The sequence below is a fragment of the Nilaparvata lugens genome, chromosome 3, assembly GCF_014356525.2.
Source record: "Nilaparvata lugens isolate BPH chromosome 3, ASM1435652v1, whole genome shotgun sequence".
Classification (NCBI taxonomy): Eukaryota; Metazoa; Arthropoda; class Insecta; order Hemiptera; family Delphacidae; genus Nilaparvata; species Nilaparvata lugens.
The window spans coordinates 86,674,893-86,698,691 of NC_052506.1; the positions used below are offsets into that span (position 1 = coordinate 86,674,893).

General features: G+C 35.3%; 1 protein-coding gene and 1 long non-coding RNA gene across 2 annotated transcripts; one reads left to right on the plus strand and one right to left on the minus strand.

The window, feature by feature from the left end:
• The first annotated feature begins 668 nt into the window (after positions 1-668).
• On the plus strand, positions 669-7,504 carry LOC120350621. Its single transcript, XR_005570945.1, has 3 exons — positions 669-991; positions 3,703-3,818; positions 6,378-7,504. It is a non-coding gene; the product is annotated as an uncharacterized LOC120350621 (long non-coding RNA).
• On the minus strand, positions 6,557-23,219 carry LOC120348833 (cyclin-dependent kinase 10-like). The gene is made up of 9 exons (XM_039424909.1): positions 23,062-23,219; positions 21,617-21,780; positions 19,012-19,084; positions 16,880-17,054; positions 15,950-16,152; positions 14,088-14,249; positions 11,104-11,388; positions 9,305-9,471; positions 6,557-8,664 (listed from the first exon to the last, which is right to left on the minus strand). The coding sequence occupies exons 1-9, from the start codon at positions 23,075-23,077 to the stop codon at positions 8,629-8,631; spliced, it is 1,281 nt and encodes a 426-aa protein (XP_039280843.1). The 5' UTR covers positions 23,078-23,219; the 3' UTR covers positions 6,557-8,628.
• Between the last annotated feature and the right edge of the window lie 580 nt (positions 23,220-23,799).

Genomic DNA, 23,799 nt, shown 5'->3' on the forward strand with positions numbered 1-23,799 from the left:
TTATTATGATTTTAGAGATTGGATTTTAATGTTATTTTGAACAAAGAATTCGAAAAAAACAGTTTATGTTGACGTTTCTTTGATACCAGCTTACGGTACTTATTCACTTAGTATCTACAATATCTTTGCTAATTTCATATGATCTGAATATGACAGAAATATTACCGTCCAATAGCGTCCTCAAGTTAGTTTGTTATTTTTTTGACTACCTATCATACTTTGCATTCTTGTTTTGAACTTGGAGATATTGTAGATACTAAGTGAATAAGTACCGTAAGCTGGTATCAAAGAAACGTCAACATAAACTGTTTTTTTCGAATTCTTTGTTCAAAATAACATTAAAATCCAATCTCTAAAATCATAATAATTTTGCAGTTACAGTATGGCTTTTTAACTTGTAGAGCACTTGTACGGCTAAGCAGTATCAACAATGTAACTAAGGCTTCAAGTAAAGCAATTCAAACAGTTAATTTTATGGATGCATAACAACTGTAATACATGCATTTAAAATGCTCAATAAAAATCCAATGTAGTTACTATTAAATATAACTGATTTGTGCCTTGTATTTTATGCAAGTTCCCATTATAACAATAGGGCCATTCAAATTTTCCGCCGCTTCTTGCCTCTCTCTGTCATGGCTGCCAATGTTCAATTCGTAACAGGAATAGTGGCCACTCAGCCGCTCTATATTTTACTATAATAGCTCGTTGCTACAGGTTGAGTTTGAACCTCATTTGGATATTTAGCCTCTCAGCGACTCGTCCATGGTCAATCCGTCAATCGTTCTTTTCTAGTTTTCTTATCTTTTTCAAAGTCCCCAATGTCTGCGTATTCATACCAATAATCAAATTGAGTTTATCAAGTGCATTTGATTGAATAAAATGTTTGAATCATTCTGGACAGTGTGGAAATTTATAAACTACTGGTATTTTCGATACTTGATGGTTACAGAACTTTACATGGTGGAAACTTGGGAAAGAGTTGTTATGAGTATCCTTTTGAGGTTATAATTTATATTTATGTAATATAATTCAATGTATTGCAAATTTAATTGTTAATAATAGCTACTGTAAAGCATCATATTTATCGGTATTAAGGATCAAATTTATAGGTTATCAAGTAAAATGTTCAAATGATATCATACCCCGGTAATCATATCCATTGTCAATCAGATAGGCTATCTTGTTTTTAATCTAATCTACTGCAGTTAAAATAAAATTTTACTGTCATTTTTCTGATTACAATTAAAATTATTAATAACTACTGAATCGATTCTAATTTAGACTCTAACTAGATTAACCTATACTTTACGGGGTAGTCAGATATATAAACGTATGCATTTTCTAGTTATTTTGATATGGTATCGTACTAAATCCATTATAATAGTATAGATTCAATGTTAGGAATTATGGTATAGATTCAATTTTACACTCCTTAAGATGACGGTAATATTACATATCAAAGAAGAAGCCAAGAGTTGGTTCTGCGCAAATAAGCTAAAGTTGAATGAGAGCAAAACTCAGGAAATAATGTGTATTTTGGCCAGATTAGCAGATGTTAACCTAGCTCCGCAGTGCAGGCTGGTTGCTTGGCTGAATCGGACTAGGCGCTGAGACAGCAAATAATAGCAGCGTTGGTGGGAATGCGAGCGGCCGCAGTAACACCTCCCACCCAGCAATGGTCGGCGTAGTTACGCCTAGCGGACAGACGAAAGAACAAACCAGTCGGTTATTTGATCCCTCCAGCCAGGCTCAGCCAAGCAGCCGAGACAATAGAACAATGGAGTGACGGTCTTATTCGCGTTCATCAGCAGTTTTCTTTCTCACGACTATTTTTATTTTTGTGAGTCAATAATAACTCCAGTCACCAGTAAAAAGTTTCCAGAAACGTGGTGTACTACCATATTAATGACTTTTCATGATGATTTTTAATTATTTAAAAACATTGTTGACATTCTGAGCCTTTAGGCTAAACTTGGGGTCGCTGAGAACGAATCTGCAATCAGAATTTCTCTATCACCAAAAATAACGAAAAAAATCCAGCTGTTGATCTTCCGGCAACCGTTAACAGTCATCCTGCAATGCGGCCGAAACACTTCCAAGCCAGACACCCATCTCGAATGACAACAACGCCAAGCTGTAAGAAACCATCCTGCACTGCGGCGCTAGGTTTAGAGCAGCTCCTGTCTCTATCAGCGTGGACATCAAATTGTCTTGGGAGCCTCACATTGTTGGAGTTTGCAAAAAGCTGTCACAAGTAATCTATTCACTTCGTAAAATGAGAGGACTTTTGAGTGCCCAACGATTGCTTATGCTGTTTCACGCGGTGTTTATCCAGTATGAAATATTGGTGTGGCGACATTCGGCTCATGCAAAGGACATTCTCCTATTCCAAAAGAAAGCACTCCGTGCGATGACGTTTAGCAAGTTCGATGCTCATTGCCTGCCCATATTCTAACGGTATAGACTGTAAATATTAGCATCACTACTTCATGTCAAAAAACACCTGTCATCGTTTTCAAGAAGAGAGAAAGTGCACATTTATGTCAATTGAGGGAGGATCAACGTGGACTTGCCACGCCGTCGTCTGTGTAGGGTCAAGGATTGTTTTCCAGTGCTGACAATCAGGATGTTCAACTGCCTGCCACACTCAGCGAGAGAGTGCTCACCAGGAACACCCTATCAAGGTAGCTTATTAGGAGGAGCTTCTACTGTTTAGAAGATTTTTGGTGACTTTGCTAGTCTGTAACGCCGCCATCCAAGTAATTGAGTTTTTAAATTTTTGACACGATCTATCCTAGTCTTTGATCGTGATATTGGATATGAACATGGAATAGTATGTCAATATTTAACTTTCTGACATGAAATTTTGCGTGTTGTCTTGGTAAAGTTGCCTATACTAGATTTGCGCGGTCTTATCAACACCAAATTATTCTCAGTTATCTCGGGCACATGCAAAATGCCTTTCACTTTGGCCACCAGGATCAGAGCCTCGGTTCAAGCGTTCAGTCATGACAATCATGAAAATCTTATGATAAGCATATACAGGGTCTGTATAATAAGTAACCGGACTGACCTCAGGAAAGTTGTCTCTTGATCTTGGGGAACAAAAAGATGTCCGGTGGTACCATAAACGGGCTGTAAGGAGGATGTGGCAACGTTACCCTCGACTGTTTGGCCAACTGCTCGGTGACGAGCAGGCAGGTGTGCGACGGAGCTTTGTCGTAATGGAGGATCCACGAATCGGCAATCCCCGGACGGACTTGATGAACCCGGGCGGTTAGTCGACGGAGCACCTCTCTGTGGTACTGGTCGTTTACAGTTTGGCCGGGTGGCACAAACTCGCCAGTACTACAGAGAGGGCTCTAGACAGCATAGAGGTTGCCGACTTCCAGGGAGCGTTCAGGGATTGGAAAATCCGGTATCAGCGTGTTATCGACTCCAATGGGGACTACTTTGAAGATTCCTAAAGAAAAATTTTTACATATTTCCGCCATTAAAAAATTTCCTGAGGTCAGTCCGGTTACTTATTATACAGACCCTGTAAGCTACTTGGCATAACAGTCTATTTCATTTGAATCAAATAACTTTTGTAACTTGTATAAATGCTTATCTTCTGTAATAATTTTGAAAATCATTCCCAAACAACTCACTCGTTATCTCTCAGATTGAGGCGTCGGTGTTGTCCTTAACTTGCTTCAGATACGTCTATATTGACATTGGGGAGTCTACTGTTCTACTGCAATTATTTGCTGTTCTCATTCTTCTTTCGTCTACTGTGGAGTCCTGATGTGTTTGCTTCCTGATAACATTGAAAGGTAAACTCATAACGTATATTTATGTTCATCTATTGTATCTTCATTCAAAATTTCATATTGCGATCATCAATATCACTACCATTTATCAAGAGATATTGGAATATGAATCCATCATTTCGTCAGGTTATGTCGTTAGGTTAGCCGAGTGGAACATTCAGTCTGCTAGCGCTGCCGGGTCGCGGGTTCAAATGGTTGAGGGGGGGGGGGGTTCAGGGACGAAGTTTCCTCAAATATTTAAGAACCGTATAATTGATGCACCTTAAAGCCCTAAATTTATTTTCGCCACACTGCACAGAAAGCAGCTGTTTTCCAGTCCCTACGTAGATCTGAAAGACATTGTTTGCAGACGACTCTCGTCTGACGTCAGAACAGGTTTCTTTCCGGCCTAGGCTGGAAAGAGTACCCTTTCCAGCCGCTAACATGGAACTAAGAAAGGTGATCAAAAACAGCTGATCAAAACCTTTTCATTATTTGTGTTCATTATTCAATAACTAAAACATTTATAATGATATCATCTTATTGTCATTTGAAAGAATAAAAAAATATAAACTTAACCCCTCACATAATTGAGCATCATCTTTTAGGTTATTTAGACAAATCAGAATAAAAAATAAAATACTTGGACAATTTCCTGATATTCAGATCACCTCAGATTTGCTAGAGCTATCACCTTCCACTTCTGCTTTCGGAAGTATTTAGTAAACAACTATTCTCATATATATATATATATATATATATATATATATATATATATATTGTTTATTTTTGTGTGTGGCGAAAAATAGCGTTCGCACCAAAAATCAAAATCAATTTATTTGCCATAAAATACATTACAATTATATGAATTGTCCTCTAAATACATTTGACTTTGAAAATAATATTTCTGTAATAAAACACAAATGTCAATCAAATTAGTAAATAGAGAAAGCAAAACATTAAGCTTTTTTATCAATTCGAGGCTCGACTAGCATAAGTTAAGAACTTGTGCGCTAGCCGATATCAATTATGCAGATATTTGTAAGACAATAATATAATTACCAAACAAAATACATTATTATTAAATTTATTCGGGTATAATAAATTATAATAATATTGAACAATAATTGATTTTCGTTGTGGAAAACTCATATCTAGTGAATAGTCCCGATTTCAGTGAAATAATGTAATATAATGATCATAATAAATGTAGTAATAATAGTTATAATGATAATCTAATCCTATAGGCTATTAAAAGAGAAGTAATAAATAGGTAAAGATGGAATCTGTTTTGATCGAATGAAGTAAAAGTAACAATGAGGTGGTCCATATGGCTAGAAGTAATGGAGGTAAAAATTTTTTATTTATATTCCTAAGTCAAAGAAAATCATTTCTTGAACCCACTTATCTAATTCCTTAGCTTTGGTTTTAGTGATTCTATTGATAATAAAGGACGTTGGGATTTTGTTGATGAGGATTTTGCTTTAATAGAACATTTGATGGCGATTTACTGATAAAACTGTCCTGTCAACATTGTACCATGGGCAAAAATGTTTTGAAAACCGATTTCGAGCCGGAAAAATCTCATTTTCTGCTCTAGGTGCGAAATATACTAGTATATCCTTCTAGATGTTTCAGAATTGATTATAAAGTTCGTAACACAACATTAAAGATTGAGCATGTTGATTTGAAAGATAACATCATAATCTACATTTCAAATGTTGATTTGAAAGATAACATCATAATCTACATTATTGTCAGTTGTCCAAATACAAATAGTATATAACCATTTAATGAGTAGCCTAAAAATAAACTAATAATTTATGCTATTTCGCTTTAGTAAAGCAAGAAATGAAATTTAAAGTCAATTTATTCTCTCAACAATTATATGTGAGAGATAAAAACAGACAAATAAAACGAGCAGTGTTTATTTGTGGACATTCAAGATTGAGCATGTTTATTTGCAAGATAACATCATAATCTACATTATTGACAGTATGTTGTCCAAATTAATAGACATTTAATGTGTAGCCTAAAAAGAAACAAATAAGAATATGCTATTTCGCTTTAGTAAAGCAAGAAATGAAATTTAAAGTATATTCTCAACAATTATATCTGAGAGATAAAAACATGAATAAAACGAGCAGAGTTTATTTGTGGACATCAAGTTCAGTATTTTATCTTGAACTCAAGCAAAATAAAATTGGTAAGGAATGTCATTCCTTAATAGGATACATTTACATTCATATTATATGTGTGTTATAACATTTTATATCGTTTTTATTAGCTGGTGGAAATGAAATGGAACAAAGTACATAAAGAGAAATGTCGTAAAGATAATATTGAAAGTAACTCAAATCATCATTATGGCTCTATTAAAAATTAATCAATTCTTTGTTAGTTCTGAGATAATAATTCTAAAATCGTACAGACAACTGATATGAAGGTATCCAACTGAACGGAAATTTGTTGACGAGAAATCTCTTACGATTTCAGTCGTTGAAAGGTATATATTATTTATTTCTTAAGAATTGTTCAAACCTCTTAGCAAACTGCATTATTGATAAATTATTTCTTTTCCAGATACACACATGTAAGATGCAAACTACATAATACGCTGAGCCATGCATGTAACAAGAAATAATAATAATCCATCCTATTGTAAAAAGTTTATATAAGGTAGTATTTAAAAACTTGCTATTTATCTACCAAAAATTATTCGTAATACAATCATGTTGTACTTTTTATTTCACGGAGATGATTTAAAAATGTATAGTTGAAAAAAATGTTTTATCCAAGGCCGGCCACGTGTGTCGAACATGTGTGAACGGATATGTATTTGAAAATACATTTACGCGAATGGCTTCGAACGTAAAAAAGGTTTGACAACAGCCTCTAACACAAAGTAAACCAATAAAAATAAATAAGCCACTCAAAAATAACCTCATTAACCAAATTTGCCCTCAAATAGAGCAGCGAAGAAAAAATAAACAAAAAATCAAGATACATAAACAAAAACGCACCCAAAAAATGTTGTTCAAAGCCTTTCGTTGATGACACAACTTGTCTGTCGAACGTGTTCACACATGTTCGACACACTTGAGTGGCCGGCCTTACTTAGGAAACTCAAAATTATTTTCTGTATTTTTGAGCCATCCAATCTTGAGAAATTGACTATTTTATCGATAGAATTCATGTGCTTTCCAATAATTTATACTGATTTATTTCACAGTATCATAATAATTGTAAATTGATAAATTGGGTTGATTAGTACATTCATTATAATTGAAAGAAACTTTTAAACGCGATCGGTGTCAAGAGATTTTTTCATAATCTGTTTCTAAATTCATTCATTCTCAACAGTAATTTGAAAATTTCATGTGATACTACTTAGACTATTGAAACTAGTTTGTAGGTTACTCATAATTGCTAAACTGCCATTTCAATAGCATTTCTTTTGTACACTGTAATATTTTAATAATTGTTATAGACTTCTTAGAACTGTTGAATACTAATTACAATTTTTCGAATGAGTTTATTGGATATTGAGAATTTAAAAAAAAAGTATATAGAATAATTTTTCTAATTCTGAATTTTATAGAAATGTTATTTAGACTAGAAATATTATTTGAGTGCTGTATACAGTAGTATTGAAATTTCAATGTTATTAATATGGAAGTCAATTCTATATATGTACCTTAAGAAAATAACAAAATCCATCACAAAGTATTAGGAACCTTTTATGTGAACTATTGATACATATTGAAAATTAAAACTGTAAAAAACAACCCTTGAATAATATTTCATACCACTAAATGTAAATTAATTTACTTTGTGACACGAAATATTGGCATGCATTAATAGTTTTGACTTTGGGGTGGAGGCAAATCATTTGTGTGTAAGACTGGAAAAGAGATGCGGGTGACGGATATAAAGGCGGATTCCCACACATCAGTATCAGTGAAAGTATCCGGTACAGTGAGAATATTATTCCTATAGTGAGGTCCACGTTATAATGACAGTATTTGATCAACTTTGGTTTTGCTATCCTTGTCTATCATTTGACAAAGCCGGTGGTACTATCCTTTTCTAGGTCCACAACGATGACAATTATGTTTTTTGACAGTATAATTAATTGATGCAGAAAATCGGCATCGCTATTCTATCTTCATCCACTGCCATTATAAGGTGGACCACACTATATAAGTTCTAATTGGACTATCCATATTCGCTCGGCCAGGGCTAAGTGGAAATAGTCCCATTATGACTCGTGGAAATTGTAATTTCACTGAATTTGATGCTGATGCGTGTGAATCTGCCTAGGGGTAAATGGAGAGTGGAGAAGTTACATTACGCTATGAGAATGCCGACATATGATGAGAATAATAGATTTGAATTTAAAACACATATTCTTATGATTCAGATAAAAAAAACTCCCAAGATTTGTAAACTTGATGGGTTGTTGAAACTAATGGAAACAAAGTTAACATTGAATGAGATAAAATGTAGATAAACTGAATCAACATCAATATTGAATAAAGCTTTAGAAGGGCCACAAGGATGACTATGAAATAAATTCTACTAGTTGAACGTTGTAAGCTGGATATGCATAAGAAATAAATTTAAATCCTCAAACAACTGAAATGTGTCGTTAAGACAACAATTATTTACCTCATCTGATGATGAAAAATAAAACTATACTGGTCTAATATGATATATTATTCAAGAAAATCACGTATAAAAGTAGATATTTCACACACTTTATTGTATCGTATTAAAAGAAAATTTACAAAAACATTACTTTAAAAACAGGAATGCTGTTTCCATGAATTGATTAATCCATCCTTCGTTTTTTCACCAACGAACCAAGCTGGAAAACAAACACAAACGTATTTTATTAGTTTTCTACACCTTTTCCAATTGTATTTGAGAAAGTATCAAGTTCATTTGAGAAAGTATAAATGTATTTGAGAATAGTCACTTGTAATTGAGAGAATGTCAGATATGAATGAGAATAGTCAATTGTATTTGGGAAGTCATCACATGTAATCAAGAATAGTGAATTGTATTCGAGAAATCGTCAAATGTAAATGAGAAGATATCAATTGAAAATGAGACAATTTTCAAATTGACATGACGTGACTCTTCTTAGTCTACAGTACAGGTTTGATTTGAGCAGGAAAGGATACTGTATTATGTACACAGTATTCCAATTACTACCATAGGCTTTGCATTGGGGAAAATTAATATTTTCAATGGTGAAATTACAATGGTGACTTTTTGGATACCTGGTATAATACATTTTTTGAGAAAACTTATTTTAAGAGTGATGAGACAGTTATTATACAAATATCCTTCAGAATTGAAAATATTTCTTGTATTGTCAAGATATATTTCAGGTTCGGAAAGGAATATAGATTTGATTTGGGTCACAATCTTCCCAGTAAGAATAATCAACTTCTCGCGGGAAATTGAATGAGCTAAAATGATATTAATTTGTGTACACATACCAGATCGGAAATTGTAGGCAAATTCATAGTTTGGTCCATGACGCCTGTGTCTGTAGCACCTCCTTGACTAGTACCACCACCACCACCACTTTGATTTGGATTGGCCTTGTTGCCAGCTTTCAGGTTGCGATGCTGCGGAAAGCTAGGCATCATCTTCGGATCACAAGCTGCAAAATCACCATAAACATAGCAACATCACCATTACAATTTGCAATAAGATGGCATTGATTCAACCAATCAATTTATAATACTTAGGGCTAACACTACGTATAACGCTAAACCACGTTTACTTGTAGATATGGTTTCATAATGTGTTTCATTAACGGGGTTTAAACGAACAGCTGACATTTCTCCGTTTAAACCGAGTATCTGCTTAACGAAAGGTTGAAATTCTGAACAATTTGAAATACACCCTTTTCACAGGCGTTCTTATGATACAAGTTTTGCAAGTGAAATACACACGATTCATATATTCGATAATTTGTATATTTTTATAAATACTGGCTCTTAGAATAGCCTTTACTCTCTACATTTAAATGACAAATTGGGACAGAAGGCCCAAGTTGTGTCGTGTATGGTCAGAACAACCGTTTGTCTGACCGCCAGTAGGCGTTAGCTCATTTAGCGTTATCCAGGGTGCACCACGAGGAGGCCAACTAACATTGCACCCCCTTTATAAAACATATTTTTTGTCATACTTACTCAATTGCAGCTGTTTTCCATGCATTAAATCAAGCCGGTAAACAGCTGTTTGCAGAACAAGAAAACATGTGATTTTCATTACAGCATACTATACTGTAAAGAGATCATATGTTCTCTTTACAGTCGAGTATGTTAGGACTCAGTAGACATAACATCTGAGTAATATACTAACTCTAATAATTAAATAACTCATTCAAGGATTTTCAAGTTTTAAGAACTCATCTGAAATCTTATAATTTAGGCCTTTCTTATTTTATTTGAGCTCGAAGGGTCTGTCTGTTATGAACTAGGCGCTATGGGCAAGGTCATGTTTGTAGAATGCAGTAGCTCGAACAGCAGCAGGTAATGGTTTCTGTTTCTTGGCAAAAAATATTGTACTTAACTTGTACCGTAACGTATTTACCGCATTCGTATGATAATTCTGCCCTGAACTACGTTTCGGGCAGAAACAATCATACTTATGCGGTAAATTATCGTTACCGGACTTGTTACGTAATAGTATCTCAAGTCACAAGGACGGGAAGGGCCGTTTTGCAGGCGAGAATGATGTTTCTAGTCGAGGCGTTAGCCGAGACTAGAATTTCATCCGAGCACTGCAAAAGACATTCACGACCAAGTAACTTACACTATTTTTTGTCATAATAATCTAGAAAATAATAATTGAGAAACAGAAAACATTACCTGCTTCTGCTGACCTACATCCATTCTATAAACATAACCTAGTTTACAAGTTTCGAATCAGGAATTTCTTGATTGTAGTTGACAAAACATCCAAATGGAGCGCTAAAAGGCGGCAGTTTTGCTGTTCCAAATTCGGAACTAGGAAACATACTCGACTGTAAAGAAAATCTATGATTTTATTACAGTATAGTATGCTGTAATGAGAATCATATGTTTATTTGTTCTACAATCAGCAGTTTACCGGCTTGATTTCATGAATGTAAAACAGCTGAAATTGAATGACTATGACAAAAAGTACTATAACATAACATTACTTTATGTTAGATAACATAAAGATTTGTGTCGTAGCGCCATACGCTAAATAAATAAATTCGTATATTCACATATACGATTGGTAATTGAGATTATTGACTCACGTAACGGCTGCTCTTTGAAGTAGGAGCTCTGCAGACACTCCTCGGCGGTGGCGCGCTTCTTGGGATCGTACATGAAGAGGAAGTTGAGCAGGCGAAGGCCGGCCGGCGACAACCAGGGGAACTTCTGCTTGAGGTTGTTGTAGGGCTGCGCCTTGAGGCTGAAGTTGGCGAGGGCCGGCAGTGACGAGTACTCCGGCCAGATGGCGTCCGACGGAGTGCCGAGCAGGTCCACGATCTGCTCCAGCTGCGCGATCTCCGACGTGCCCGGCAGCAGCGGCTGGTGGCCTGTGCCAACAACCGACAACCACAAAATCACAACACATTAAAATCAGCAAATTTCAATTACATACTAATCTATTCAAAATACTCAAAAACACATTAAACCAGCAAAATGGTTCAAATCAAATGAAATCGTCTTGATATTGTCAAAACAACTAGAGATACAATTTCGGTTGTTACACAATAACCAATAAGCTAGTATACTACCAAAATATCAATAGTGGTAGTATTGGTTAGTTGACCGAACGTAGTGAGGTCTATGTTTTAACTCGGATTTTCTTTGTCTGTCTGTATGTAACGCGATTATGGCCAAACGCGTTGATAGAATTCGATGAGATTTGGCAGGAATATTCCTTTTTCAACTGCGCGTCGATGTATACATAAAGTTTTTTGAAATTTTGCATTTTAAGGATAATAAGAAAATGAATTTCTCCATACTACGATATCACTATCGTCTGCTCTGAAGATAGGATTAATCAGACTATAGAATAATTATTCATAATCAAAAGATTATCTTGGACCTGGATGAATTATATAATATGGAATACAAATTAAAACGTGAACTGAGTTTGTTAACATTTCAAACAGGTGACATCAGATACTTGTGGATGAGAAAACTGCGTGAGGTCTACTGTTCACAGAACTACTAGTATACTGCCAATCTCTAGTAAATTCAGAGATTGATAATGTGGTAAACACTTAATCTCTGTAGTAAACATTTGATATTCTATCTTTTAGTTGTTACACCATTTTCAATCCCTAGTGAATTCCGAGATTGTAATGCAGTAAAAACGTTGTAGTAAACACTCAGGCCCGGTTGCACAACAGCCGGTTAAATTTTAACCGTGATTAATTCCACGAGAACCAATCAGAGAAGCCGTCTTTTCAAAAACGCCTTCTCTGATTGGTTCTCGTGGAATTAATCACGATTAAAATTTAACCTGATGTTGTGCAACCGGCACTCAATCTCTAGTTAACACACTAGTATACTAGTGATAATGTTGTAACAAATGAAACTATAATCCGAGCAAACCTTATTTTGCAGCCAATGTAATTTCAATAGAACAATAGGAGCATATATTTGCCATCTTTATGCTGATTCTATCAAAAAGAATTACGCTCTCTTTTTCGTTCTTTCATACAATTATTTTAAAGGATCTATGGATTCTGTGAAATCTGGCAGCACTGTACTCCATAAGTATTTATGCACTTTTTGTATTTTTGTATTCATGCACCTTTAGTTATCATTATTTTGTGGACAAGAGTCACAGCTCATGCTGTAAGCAGTGATATCTTACTTCTATTAGTATGTTATATTTTGTGTATTGACGTTATCTTTTGTTCTATGAATGTGATGGCAATGAAATTATATTTATTTATTCAAGACTAATGCTGCAAACTAAGGGTTTCAGAGACTAAGAATACATACAGAATGAAAACTATTAATCAAACGCCTATCCAACCAATGCTTTTTACATGTCGCCAATACTTGAGTGGACAAAGACCACGTCACGTGACTGCGCCATCTTGTTAGAAATTAAAATTACCGCTATCCGGGTCTTTTGATTGTGTCGCGGCAGTGAACGAGACCGATTGACCGGATCAGTAAAGTGATCCGAACTTCCCATCCTATCTATACTATTACAATGCTCAACTTTCTTTCAAGACGGTGGATTTTTGCGTCAGGATACTAACCGACTTTCCATTCTGTATTGTATTCTGTGATAGTACCTCAATTTTTTTGATAAATCAGTGGTTTGAGAATATGAAGTCTTCTTCATTATTTAATACGGATATTTACCACAAAATCAACTTCACAACACAGAAAATGTATACATAACAATTAAAACATAAAAACCAATAGGCTACTTTATGTCATAAAGTGGCGAAATGGAGAGAGGCGGGGAGGTAGAATACCTTACCAACAATGGTTTTCTATGTGATAGGTTTGATTAGATTTGATGATTGGGAAAATAATAAGATATAATATGCATACAGCCTGTAGCACAAGACTGTAAAATTGAAAAGGTGATTAAATGACGTTTAAATACCAATTAAAGAAGCAGGAGACATATTTAATTAGTACTTAATCATAGTTAAATTTAACAGACTTTAGCGAGTTTTGCACAACTGGCACTTTATTTCTTAACTGCAGAGCAGAATAAAATTTTTAAAAACGCAACAAGATATTGTAGAATTTTTCTAGAACAAATAATATAATTTGGAAACAATTTAATTTCAAAACAGCTTCAAATTCAAAATGTTTCTTTACCATGAGCAAATACATGTTATTGACATCATCAGGGGGACAGCATACAAATTCAAGAAAACATAAAAATATATGTAACTAACAGTTACAGAAAAATATCATTTTATGATGATCAGAAATTGCTAGTTTGCTAATTTGAATAGCGATCATCTTGTCATACCACAAAATAAATGCATTCTTAACATATCGAAAACTGACAACGAAGTGTTATAAGGTTGGTCACACACCGATTAGTCAAGACAAGACTAGTCACAATACTTCACATAGTTGTATGGAGTCATGTCTAATTGCAATGACTAATCAGAATGTGTTGCGTCATAAGCAGCAATGTGATGTATTGTGACTAAACGTGACTAGTCTTGTCTTGACTAATCGGTGTGTGACCAGCCTAAGAATAAAAAATTATTAAATTTATTGATTTAGCTAATTGACTGACCTAATAGTTCGCCGAGTATACATCCAGCAGCCCACATATCGACCGATGTTGTCTGAGTTCTGGCTTGCAAGAGAAGTTCAGGCGCACGGTACCATAACGTCACAACTTTCGGTGTCATAGGTCTCACTGGCAGTGAAAACCAACGAGCCAAGCCAAAATCAGCTGCAATTTAAACATATCATTATCACCTTTTGGAAACGAAATGAAAAAATCTGATGTGGCGCACTCACACAACTTTCCTTGCCGTTATGAAAATTGATCACCTGACGCTAGTGTTCACGCGCATCTCAAGTCTACTTATAAACAAAGATCTGAGCCAGCTGGTGACAGGACAATAACGCTGGAGACATACGAGGTCTGCTATCTCTTCATAGTGAATCATTTAATAGAATCAACAGTTGCCAACAGTTTGCAATTGAATAATCACATTTTCTCGAATTTCGAGCTTATTTTCAATTTTAGGTGAAAATGTTACTGAACATTAATTGTAGAGATTTTCATGCTCAATCTTTTCCACTCGAAATTTTTGTTTAAATTGTATCTGAAGCCTGATAATTGGGAATCTAAAATCAAACTTTGCATAGATGGGGTGGAGCTCCTGAAATTTTTACAGATATGGGACTTGTGGCAGTTGATAGAGCTTATCAATGACTATTCTAGGTATAAATTTAATCAAAATCGTTGGAGCCGTTTTCGAGAAAACCACGAAAACCCCTGTTTTTGACATTTTCTCATTTTAGCCACCATCTTGAATTGCATTCTTGATCGAAATTGTTCGTGTCGGATCCTTATAGTGTAAAGATCTTACGTTCCAAATTTCAAGTCATTCCGTTAATTGGGATATGAGATATCGTGTACACAGACACACACACACACACACACACACACAGAGACCAATATCCAAAAACTACTTTTTCGGACACAGGGGACCTTGAAACGTATAGAAATTTACAAATTGGAGTACCTTAATTTTTTCGGAAAGCAATACTTTCCTTACCTATGGTAATAGGGCAAGGAAAGTAAATATTAAGTCGGATATAAACACTTGACAAAAATATTTTACAACTTCATATTATTAAGGTGAATGAACAGACAAGTATTGTTTATTCTACATGTGTTTTAATCATTCACGTTGATAAAGACTGTGTCCATTATTAGATATAGTAGATTAGTAGATAATGGAGGCTCAAGTAAGTCCTTTTTACTACTCAAACTTTAATCAATCATTCAACACATCATATTGTGTCCTTTCTATTTCGAAAGACAAAATCTATTACACAAAATATAAGATTTCTCTTTAAATAATCACCATGAGCAAACTAATCATATTTACTTAGATTGTTTAAACTAATTCGTACATCTAAATAATATTTATGAAGTTTAAAATTGGTGGAGAGTTACATCCGGAAGTTCCACCTCGCCTGATAAGTATTACATAATCCGTGAATGAGTCTCACGACTGACATATTTCAGAAGGGACCGCCAATATTGATTGTGTCCATCACGATGTATATCACAGGAATGACCAGGCTAAAAACGTTTGGTCATATTTGTCATATTTATTTATTTATTCATAGACAATAGATACAATCCAGGTGAAAACAATAGGCCTACATTCGCCCAAAACTGTTTTCAACCTTAATTTAAAATAAAATTCATGATTTGATTTACACACAATTTCAAGTGAAAAAAATTGATTCAACTAGAATTTTAAATTTATCTAGGATTATATTTTGAATAATATGTATGCGATCAAACCCAGGACCTCTAGACTACTACATCCGATGGTAACAACTATTTACGCACAAATAAACTCAAGTCTTATGAAGCAGGATAAACATCTTATAAAAATAAATACTCACCTATTTTTACGCAGCCCTTGTCAGTCATGAGAAGGTTGGATACTTTGAGATCACGGTGAACAATAAAGTTTTGATGCAAATACTTCAGACCTTTCAGTACTTGCAGCATGATACATTTAACTTGCGATTCAGAAAATGGATTCTGCATGTTGTCCAATAGACTGGCTAAATCTTGCTCGCAGTATTCCATCGCGAGGAAAATGCTAGAAAACAAGTAATAATGAAGAACGTTATTTCTCATTAAAATACAAATTAATATGTGATCTAAATACAGTTATTGTAAATGCTGGATCCATTTTTAAAAATGCATGGTTACCAGAGTACTTTTCCGAAACGATCAACCTTAGTACCAATACAAGACAGAATTCCAAAGTTTCTTCCACAATAATTGCCCTGGTTTACATTTTATATGCCTCATCTCAAACGTAGGCAGGACATACCTAGACATTTTATTCAGCAATGTGATATAATCATTTTACATACTAACCGACTGACAAAATCAACAAAGAGCTAAGAAGTTTTTGGTATCAAATAATGCAACAAGCTATCAAGATACTTTAAAGATTACTCAATCATCTTTCTCAGACGTAAGCTAGGAGAGTGGCTGGTTGGACGCCATTTCTATGTTAAAACTGAATTCTTGTCTTTAGATGATGAGTTTAGTTATGATTAACTATTTGAGTATAGTTATATTATTTTTGATGTATACGTGTGTCTGTTGTAGCCTACATGAACTGCAAATTATTTGACGTCGTGTATTGATTTTTGAAGTTTAATGACAATAAAATACTATTTCTCCATTTTAATAAACCAAGTAGTATTGTAAATCTGAGTGAACAAATTTTGTGTGACAATAAAAACTGGTGTTCTGTGTACAACGACCAAGTCTACATACAAAGTTATGAAACTTGAAAAACAGCAAACGCTCACCTTTCAAGGCTTTTTCCAACGACAACTTCTTTGAGTTGTACAATATTCTCATGATTACACCTCAATAATACTGATATCTCTCGTAGACCACTCAACGGCATTCCATCCACTTCATGCACCATCCGAACCTTCTTCAGCGCAACTATCTTGTCTGTGGTCGTATCCTTGGCACGATCTGCAAACAGTCATTCACAAAATACAGCTTGTTATTGTTGTTTGTTTTTGAAGGGACGGATTCAAGGATCTATAGGTTCAAAGAACCCCACACGTCAACCGAAGCTTATTTTGTTCCCAAGAAGTATGATAGTTGGGCAAACCAATACCTACGTCCTTTACAAGAGCCAGGAGTTTTTCCCTATATTAACATTCCATTCATCACCTGGTTGCAATCCTTGTCGCAATCCAGTGTGATATGCTTGACAGTCTCTTCAGACTGATTAGTCCTCGTGACCTACGTGAGTTCCACTCCTGGCCTTCTTTGTAGGTCCTTCCGCTGAGGAAGGGGCGGCCAAGTTGCCTCCAGGGCGCCCGGCTACCCTCGACTCAGCCTCTTGACCCACATTTGTACCTAGAGTTTCACCCATCTCTGGTCTCTTGAGTTTTTCTTTTTGCCCCTCCGAAACTGTAGCCTATGTATGAATGTATAAATAAATCTATAAATTCTGCAGGGTCAAAAGCCTCACCTCTCCCAAGAAGTTTTGCCTAAATGGCCGCCCTTCTTTGAGCAATGGTGAGTTTTGGCCTCTCCACCCACAAACTCGTGACCTACGTGAGTTCCACTCCTGGCCTTTTTGTAGGTCCTACCGCTGAGAGAGGGGACGCCAAACTGCCTCTAGGGTGCCCGACCTTTGACTCAGCCTTTTAATCCACATTTGTGCCTGGAGTTTCACCCATCTCTGGTCTCTTGAGTTTTTCTTTTTGCCCCAGATCCCGTGGGTTTGAAGGCAAGGCAACTTCTGGAGTTGCCTTGAGGTCCATTTTAGTCGTATCCTAAGACAAGCATGGATACTGTGGGTGAATTCTGGTTTTCAACACATTCTTGAGTACGATGATCGACTCAAATCTCCCCCAACCCACAGGGGGCTTGTTAAGAAATATCTTTCTAGTTTCATACATGAATAATTGAATAGGGCATTCAATAAAATGCAAAAAATAAAAAAAAGAAACTATTTTAATGGACTTGAACATTAAATGACTTCGTGGGATAGATTTGTTGCCCTACACGCTTTGAAACAACATTACAGATACAATCATATATTTGTTACATTTTAAAGATTTGCGAATGCTTATAATATTTGTGCATATGCAAGAATGTATATTATGTGATGTAGAATTATCCTGGTACATCCGATAAGTTTCCACTTGAAACTAGATTCGTCGTCTAGTTACTTGAAACTTGTTTCGTCCTCGTCAGTTGATGAATCAGATGAAATCATCAATATACTCGGATAATTCTACATCATATTTATACATTATTTATTGATACAAGTAGAAATCATTTAATTATGTATATTCCATTCACAACCTTTCTAGCCAGCATCTGTCACGTTCTGTGAAAGCAAATAATTAGTTTTGTTGAGGATTGAAATGCCTCGGATCTTTAAACAGTGGACATGATTTTGCATTTATCCTAAAAAAGACAAAAACTTAAATAAAATAGAAAAAAGAGATAAGAGGTCGAAGGGCCAACCCTGCTTACTCACCATTCTGGTAAAAATACTGTGTGTGAGTTGTTTCTTGTCGATATGAGTTTCTTCCCTTTACATTGAATAAATATTTCATTAAGTTATGTCGGGAGTATGAACTTCAATAAATATTTTCAAAGGATGAAATAGTAGCATTTGAAAAATAATTTGAAACTATATTTATGTTCTATACAAGTGAAAGAATATTAAATAGAGGATAATTCCTTGAGCATAGTTCCATAGTTAATTATAAATAAGGAAACATAAAGATTAATCTAAACAGTCAGTAGCCTATAGCTTACATTGATCAAGTATCAATATTTATTTATCTATTCATTCATAAATGGAGACAACGGGGGTCACCCCAAATCTGTCTCCTTTACATATTTGTACAATACAATATTGAGATTAAAAGAATATAATATATTATCTATGAATAGAACTTACACACGATTCCATAAGTGCCCTCTCCAATCCTGTTCAGTTTTTCGAATTCTGATACAAAACGGCAACGTCCAAACTGAAAATGATGTATTAAAATAACGAGTTAGAATCATTCTAGAATTGAAGTCAGCGTAAATAATTATACCAATTTCCAAATCACCGATTAGAGAGGAAGGAGGGTTCCTCAATGTTCAAGACTTGAAGAATTCATGTGAAAGAAGTTTAGTTAATTTATCATCATCATCATCATCATTATTATTATTATCTATTGCTTATTCCATGAGCAGACAAGTGAGGACAATAATATTATAAAGATAACACTATCCTTAGAACACATCCTCAGTTTCTCATCACAGTAAGAATTGGTGTCAAATTAGTTGATAATTGTTTCGACACACAAACTACGGGCTATCTACTGTTTTTTCTAGCAGGGTAAAATTAATTCTCACTACTCAAGTTTAAAAAAAAAACTTTTAAACAAATCAAACCAGTGAATCAAACAAGTCAACCCAGTGAAGAAAATCTGGGAAAATGATAGTACTATTATTTCGTTTTCAACGGATTCTTCCAGTTCATAGAATCTTGTAGTACAAGTACATGGTTCTGGCCACGACACCACACGTTAACGTCACACCTCCAAGTGGACACCCTCATATCCCGTGAGGTGTGACAAGCGAACTACTACCCAACGGCACTGCCGAGTCGATAGGCGAGAATCATGTAAGAGTGTAGCCTGCATTGAGTGGAACCACCACTTTACAGTTCCGGCGGTACGTCGCGTGGGCAAGCCCGGACGTATCCTTTAACTCGTCTACAGGCCAGGAAAAATACTCGTGGCTCCCAATTGTATATGTCTCCATGACGGGCGCTTGCACGTTCACCACACAGGCACCCAAAGGGGGGCGCGAGCGTTTCGGAAAGAAGGGTCAGTGAGAGGATTTTTCGACATGCTATGATGCTACTAGAGACGGAGGCGTACCCAATTCCCACAGTCTGGGACCCGAGGTCTGGCCTCCCAGAGGTTTCACATGCCTGCTACTTCCAGAGACGGGGGGTACCCATGTTCCTGTGGTCTAGAGCCTCCACCTAACCGTACTGCTATAAGCTAGGCTACTCCCAGGGACGGAGTCACACAGTCGCCCGTGTGTTATGGTTCCCCCTGTTTGACCTTTTCCCTTCACCATGGGAACCAGCAACTTCCAAGATCCAGATGCAGTACTTCAATTCTTCTGGATCTTCTTCCAAGATCCAGTACTTCCGGAGACGGGAGCCAGACCAAATCCCAAAAGAGCTCATCCCGTAAGGGCCTCAAGCACCAACCCGATCCCATCAGGGCCAGCACAAATACAAGTACCGAACAAGTACAGTGCACCTTGCTTTTGAGCATAGGAGCACGTTTATAAAGTAAATTGTGCTAATGCTGCCAAAAATAATATTATCCGTGCATCAATTAACGCCAATTTTAAGAAATGCTCTCATGGCTGATGCATGTTTCACACTAGTTTAATGATCCATGATTTTGTGATGGAAATACGTTCAAATCAATAAAGTGCAACACTTCAAACAACTGCAGATTAAATTACAGCAAAGTAACAAGTTCACCTTTTCCCTGCGCTACATTTACATATCAGACATCACAGGTCACATACACCCACAACTCAATTTACTGTGAGGTAAATTTTATTAATAAAAAAATTAATATAGTATCATTTGAAAAATCTGGTGTGGTGCACTCACAAAACTTTCCTTGCCGTAATGAAAATTGATCACATGACGCTAGTGCTCACGCGCATCTCAAGTCTACTATTCAACGATCTGAGCCAGCTGGTGACAGGACAATAACGCAGGAGACACACGGAGACTGCTATCTCTTCATAGTGAATGATTTAATAGAATCAACAGTTGCTAACAGTTTGCAATCGAATAATCTTATTTTCTCGAATTTCGAGAAAATAGAGCTTATTTTCAATTTTAGATGAAAATGTTACTAGACTTTAATTGTAGAGATTTATATGCTCAATCTTTTCCACTTGAAATTTTTTGTTTTAATTGTATCTGAAGCCTGATAATTGGGAATCTAAAATCAAACTTTGCATAGATGGGGCGTATCTCCTGAAATTTTTACAGATATGGGACTTGTGGCAGTTGTTAGAGCTTATCAATGACTTTTCAAGGTATGAATTTGATCAAAATCGTTGGAGCCGTTTTCGAGAAAATCTCGAAAAACCCTGTTTTTGACAACATTTTCGTCATTTCAGCCGCCATCTTGAATTGCATTCTTGAATTGAAATTGTTCGTGTCGGATCCTTATAGTGTAAAGATCTTAAGTTACAAATTTCAAGTCATTCCGTTAATTGGGAGATGAGATATCGTGTACACAGACGCGCGCGCGCACGCACACACACACACACACACACACACACACACACACACACACACACACACACACCAATACCCAAAAACCACTTTTTTGGACTCAGGGGACCTTGAAACGTATAGAAATTAGAAATTGGGGTATCTTAAATTTTTTCGGAAAGCAATACTTTCTTTACCTATGGTAATAGGGCAAGGAAAGTGAAAAAGAATATGTAGGTTAAATTAAACTGACCAAATCCTTTTCCGGAATTTCCATTGCCTTTCCAGTGACAAGAGAAGTGAGGACTCCTTTCCGCGTAATTGGGAAAGTTGGTTCATGTCCTTCTGAAATTTTTTCTTCAGTGTGTCGTTCAACTGGCTTTTCTCTTTCGATTACACGCTTTGGGACAGGCGGAACTGCAAGACAAACACACGATTATAGAATATTATTGTATATCAAATTAGTAAGATGAATATTTGATCCGGTAAAAACACCAGAAAATATCGGAGAAATATCTCGGTAAACATTGCCAGAAACTAGTTTGAATTCGAAAAATAATATTCTTCTTACAATGTTTTATTAATCCAATCTTTCAATTTTAAATAATTTACCCTTATTCTAAACGCAACATTAAACCAGTGTAGGATACAATAGAATAGGATCCTATGAAATAGACAGCATGCAATTTCGCTAATATACTCAAGAAGATAAGAATTCCCACTATATTATCTGAATTTGGCTATCGATTTCAACAATATTATGAATAATTTAGAAATATGCATTGGGATTAATGTTTGCGAGTTGAAAACATAGGCTACCGTATTTTAAAGATCTCTGCCCACTACACCGTATCATGGTAGGACCGGTACCGGTATAACTTCCTCTATCTTCAGTTAGTAGGTCCATTAGCCAGCCAGATGCGCTGAGTACGTGATGACCTACCCATGATGGCTGGCTATAGGAACGGCACATGCAACAAAATATAGTTCACTAGATCGGTCCGTAACCGTACCGTAAAGAAACGTGCCATGACCGGTCACCGTACGATTTCTCGGAGAGAATATTTTGCTGGTTATAGTTTTTAGTGGTTATTTAGCTGGTTAAGTAATAGTGATAGTTTTTGAAGTAATAGTAGGTATTGATATAACCCGTTTATAACGTGTATGTAAAGTTGTCGATAAGTAGCAGTGAGCATTGGCATCCATGTTACGTGCCGGTCACGTTCCTATACCGGTCCTAGTAAGATACGGTGCAGTGGGCAGAGACATTAAAGCAAAACCTATCCTCTATGTATGGATAATGCTGGTGTGGGCTATTCTATCAAATCTCAATTGTTTCTTTTTAATTCCCTCTAAAAATAGAATGCATAAATTTGAATTGTTTCAAAGGAGTTATCTAGGTACAACAATCAACTTAGTTCAGTTTGTTGTAACACAAAGGATGAAAAAATAATTGAAAATTTGTTTACATTGTAAAAATGAGTCTGCTATGTAAGATATTATATAATATAGAAGATTATCGAATAAACATTTAATTGTATACTATAAGTATGAGTTGAAAAATAGTTATTATTAACGTTAAGTTTATTATATGGTGACCGGCAGACTACTTTGAGCTTACAAATAGGTTAGGTTAACTTTATATAATTATTGCTATTAAGAATAATCAAATGGTGTTTCAAAAAAATATAAATTTACCTTCTATCCCATCCATTTTATTTACAGGTAATAGACGAAAATAAATAAAGTAATCAGGATTTATTAATAAATACGACAGAACTAACAAGTGAATGCAAACTTGTCAACAAACAAAAAGCACAAGTCAATGCCACCTGAATAAGACAACTAGTTTACTAATGCTATTAATATTCTGAAGGCGATGACAAGTTTTATTTGGATTTATCATTGATATATATAGTATATATATTCTCTATATCAATGGGATTTATATTCTCAATTGTATTTTGAAAAAATCATTGAAACAGAAAATATCCTACAAAGAATTCAAAACCTCAACGACATCTTGCATCCTATCTTGACAAAATAAAAATTGAAATTGCTTGAATTGAGAGCAGACAATATAAGAAGTTGCTTGAAAAACATACTAAAGTCCATAAAAAAATAGTCTGAATTATTGATATTATTTTATTAAATTACTCCTTGATTTTAAAAACAAATGAAAAATGTAATCCTTGCATAGTACAAGGAATTATATTTTCAATTTATAATTCACTGTTTCATTCTTTCTGAGCCAAAAGTTCATACCAAACTACTTTCTTTTTCCTTGAAATATCAGAAAATAGAAAATCTCCAATATCAATTGAATTTACGTGAATTTTATCATTGTATGATGCAGAATACAGTATTATTCTAGTATTTGATGCCAGCGCAACATCCACTATAGTGAGGTCCACGTTATAATGACAGAATTTGATC

Excerpts from the sequence above, each read along its gene's own strand:
- LOC120348833 (XM_039424909.1), bottom strand. Across the intron at positions 19,085-21,616 it reads AAATTCCGGAAAAGGATTTG|TTTGGACGTTGCCGTTTTGT; the intron begins GTCAGTTTAATT and ends CATCATTTTCAG. Across the intron at positions 9,472-11,103 it reads CTTCAAAGAGCAGCCGTTAC|CTTGTGATCCGAAGATGATG; the intron begins GTGAGTCAATAA and ends GTGATTTTGCAG.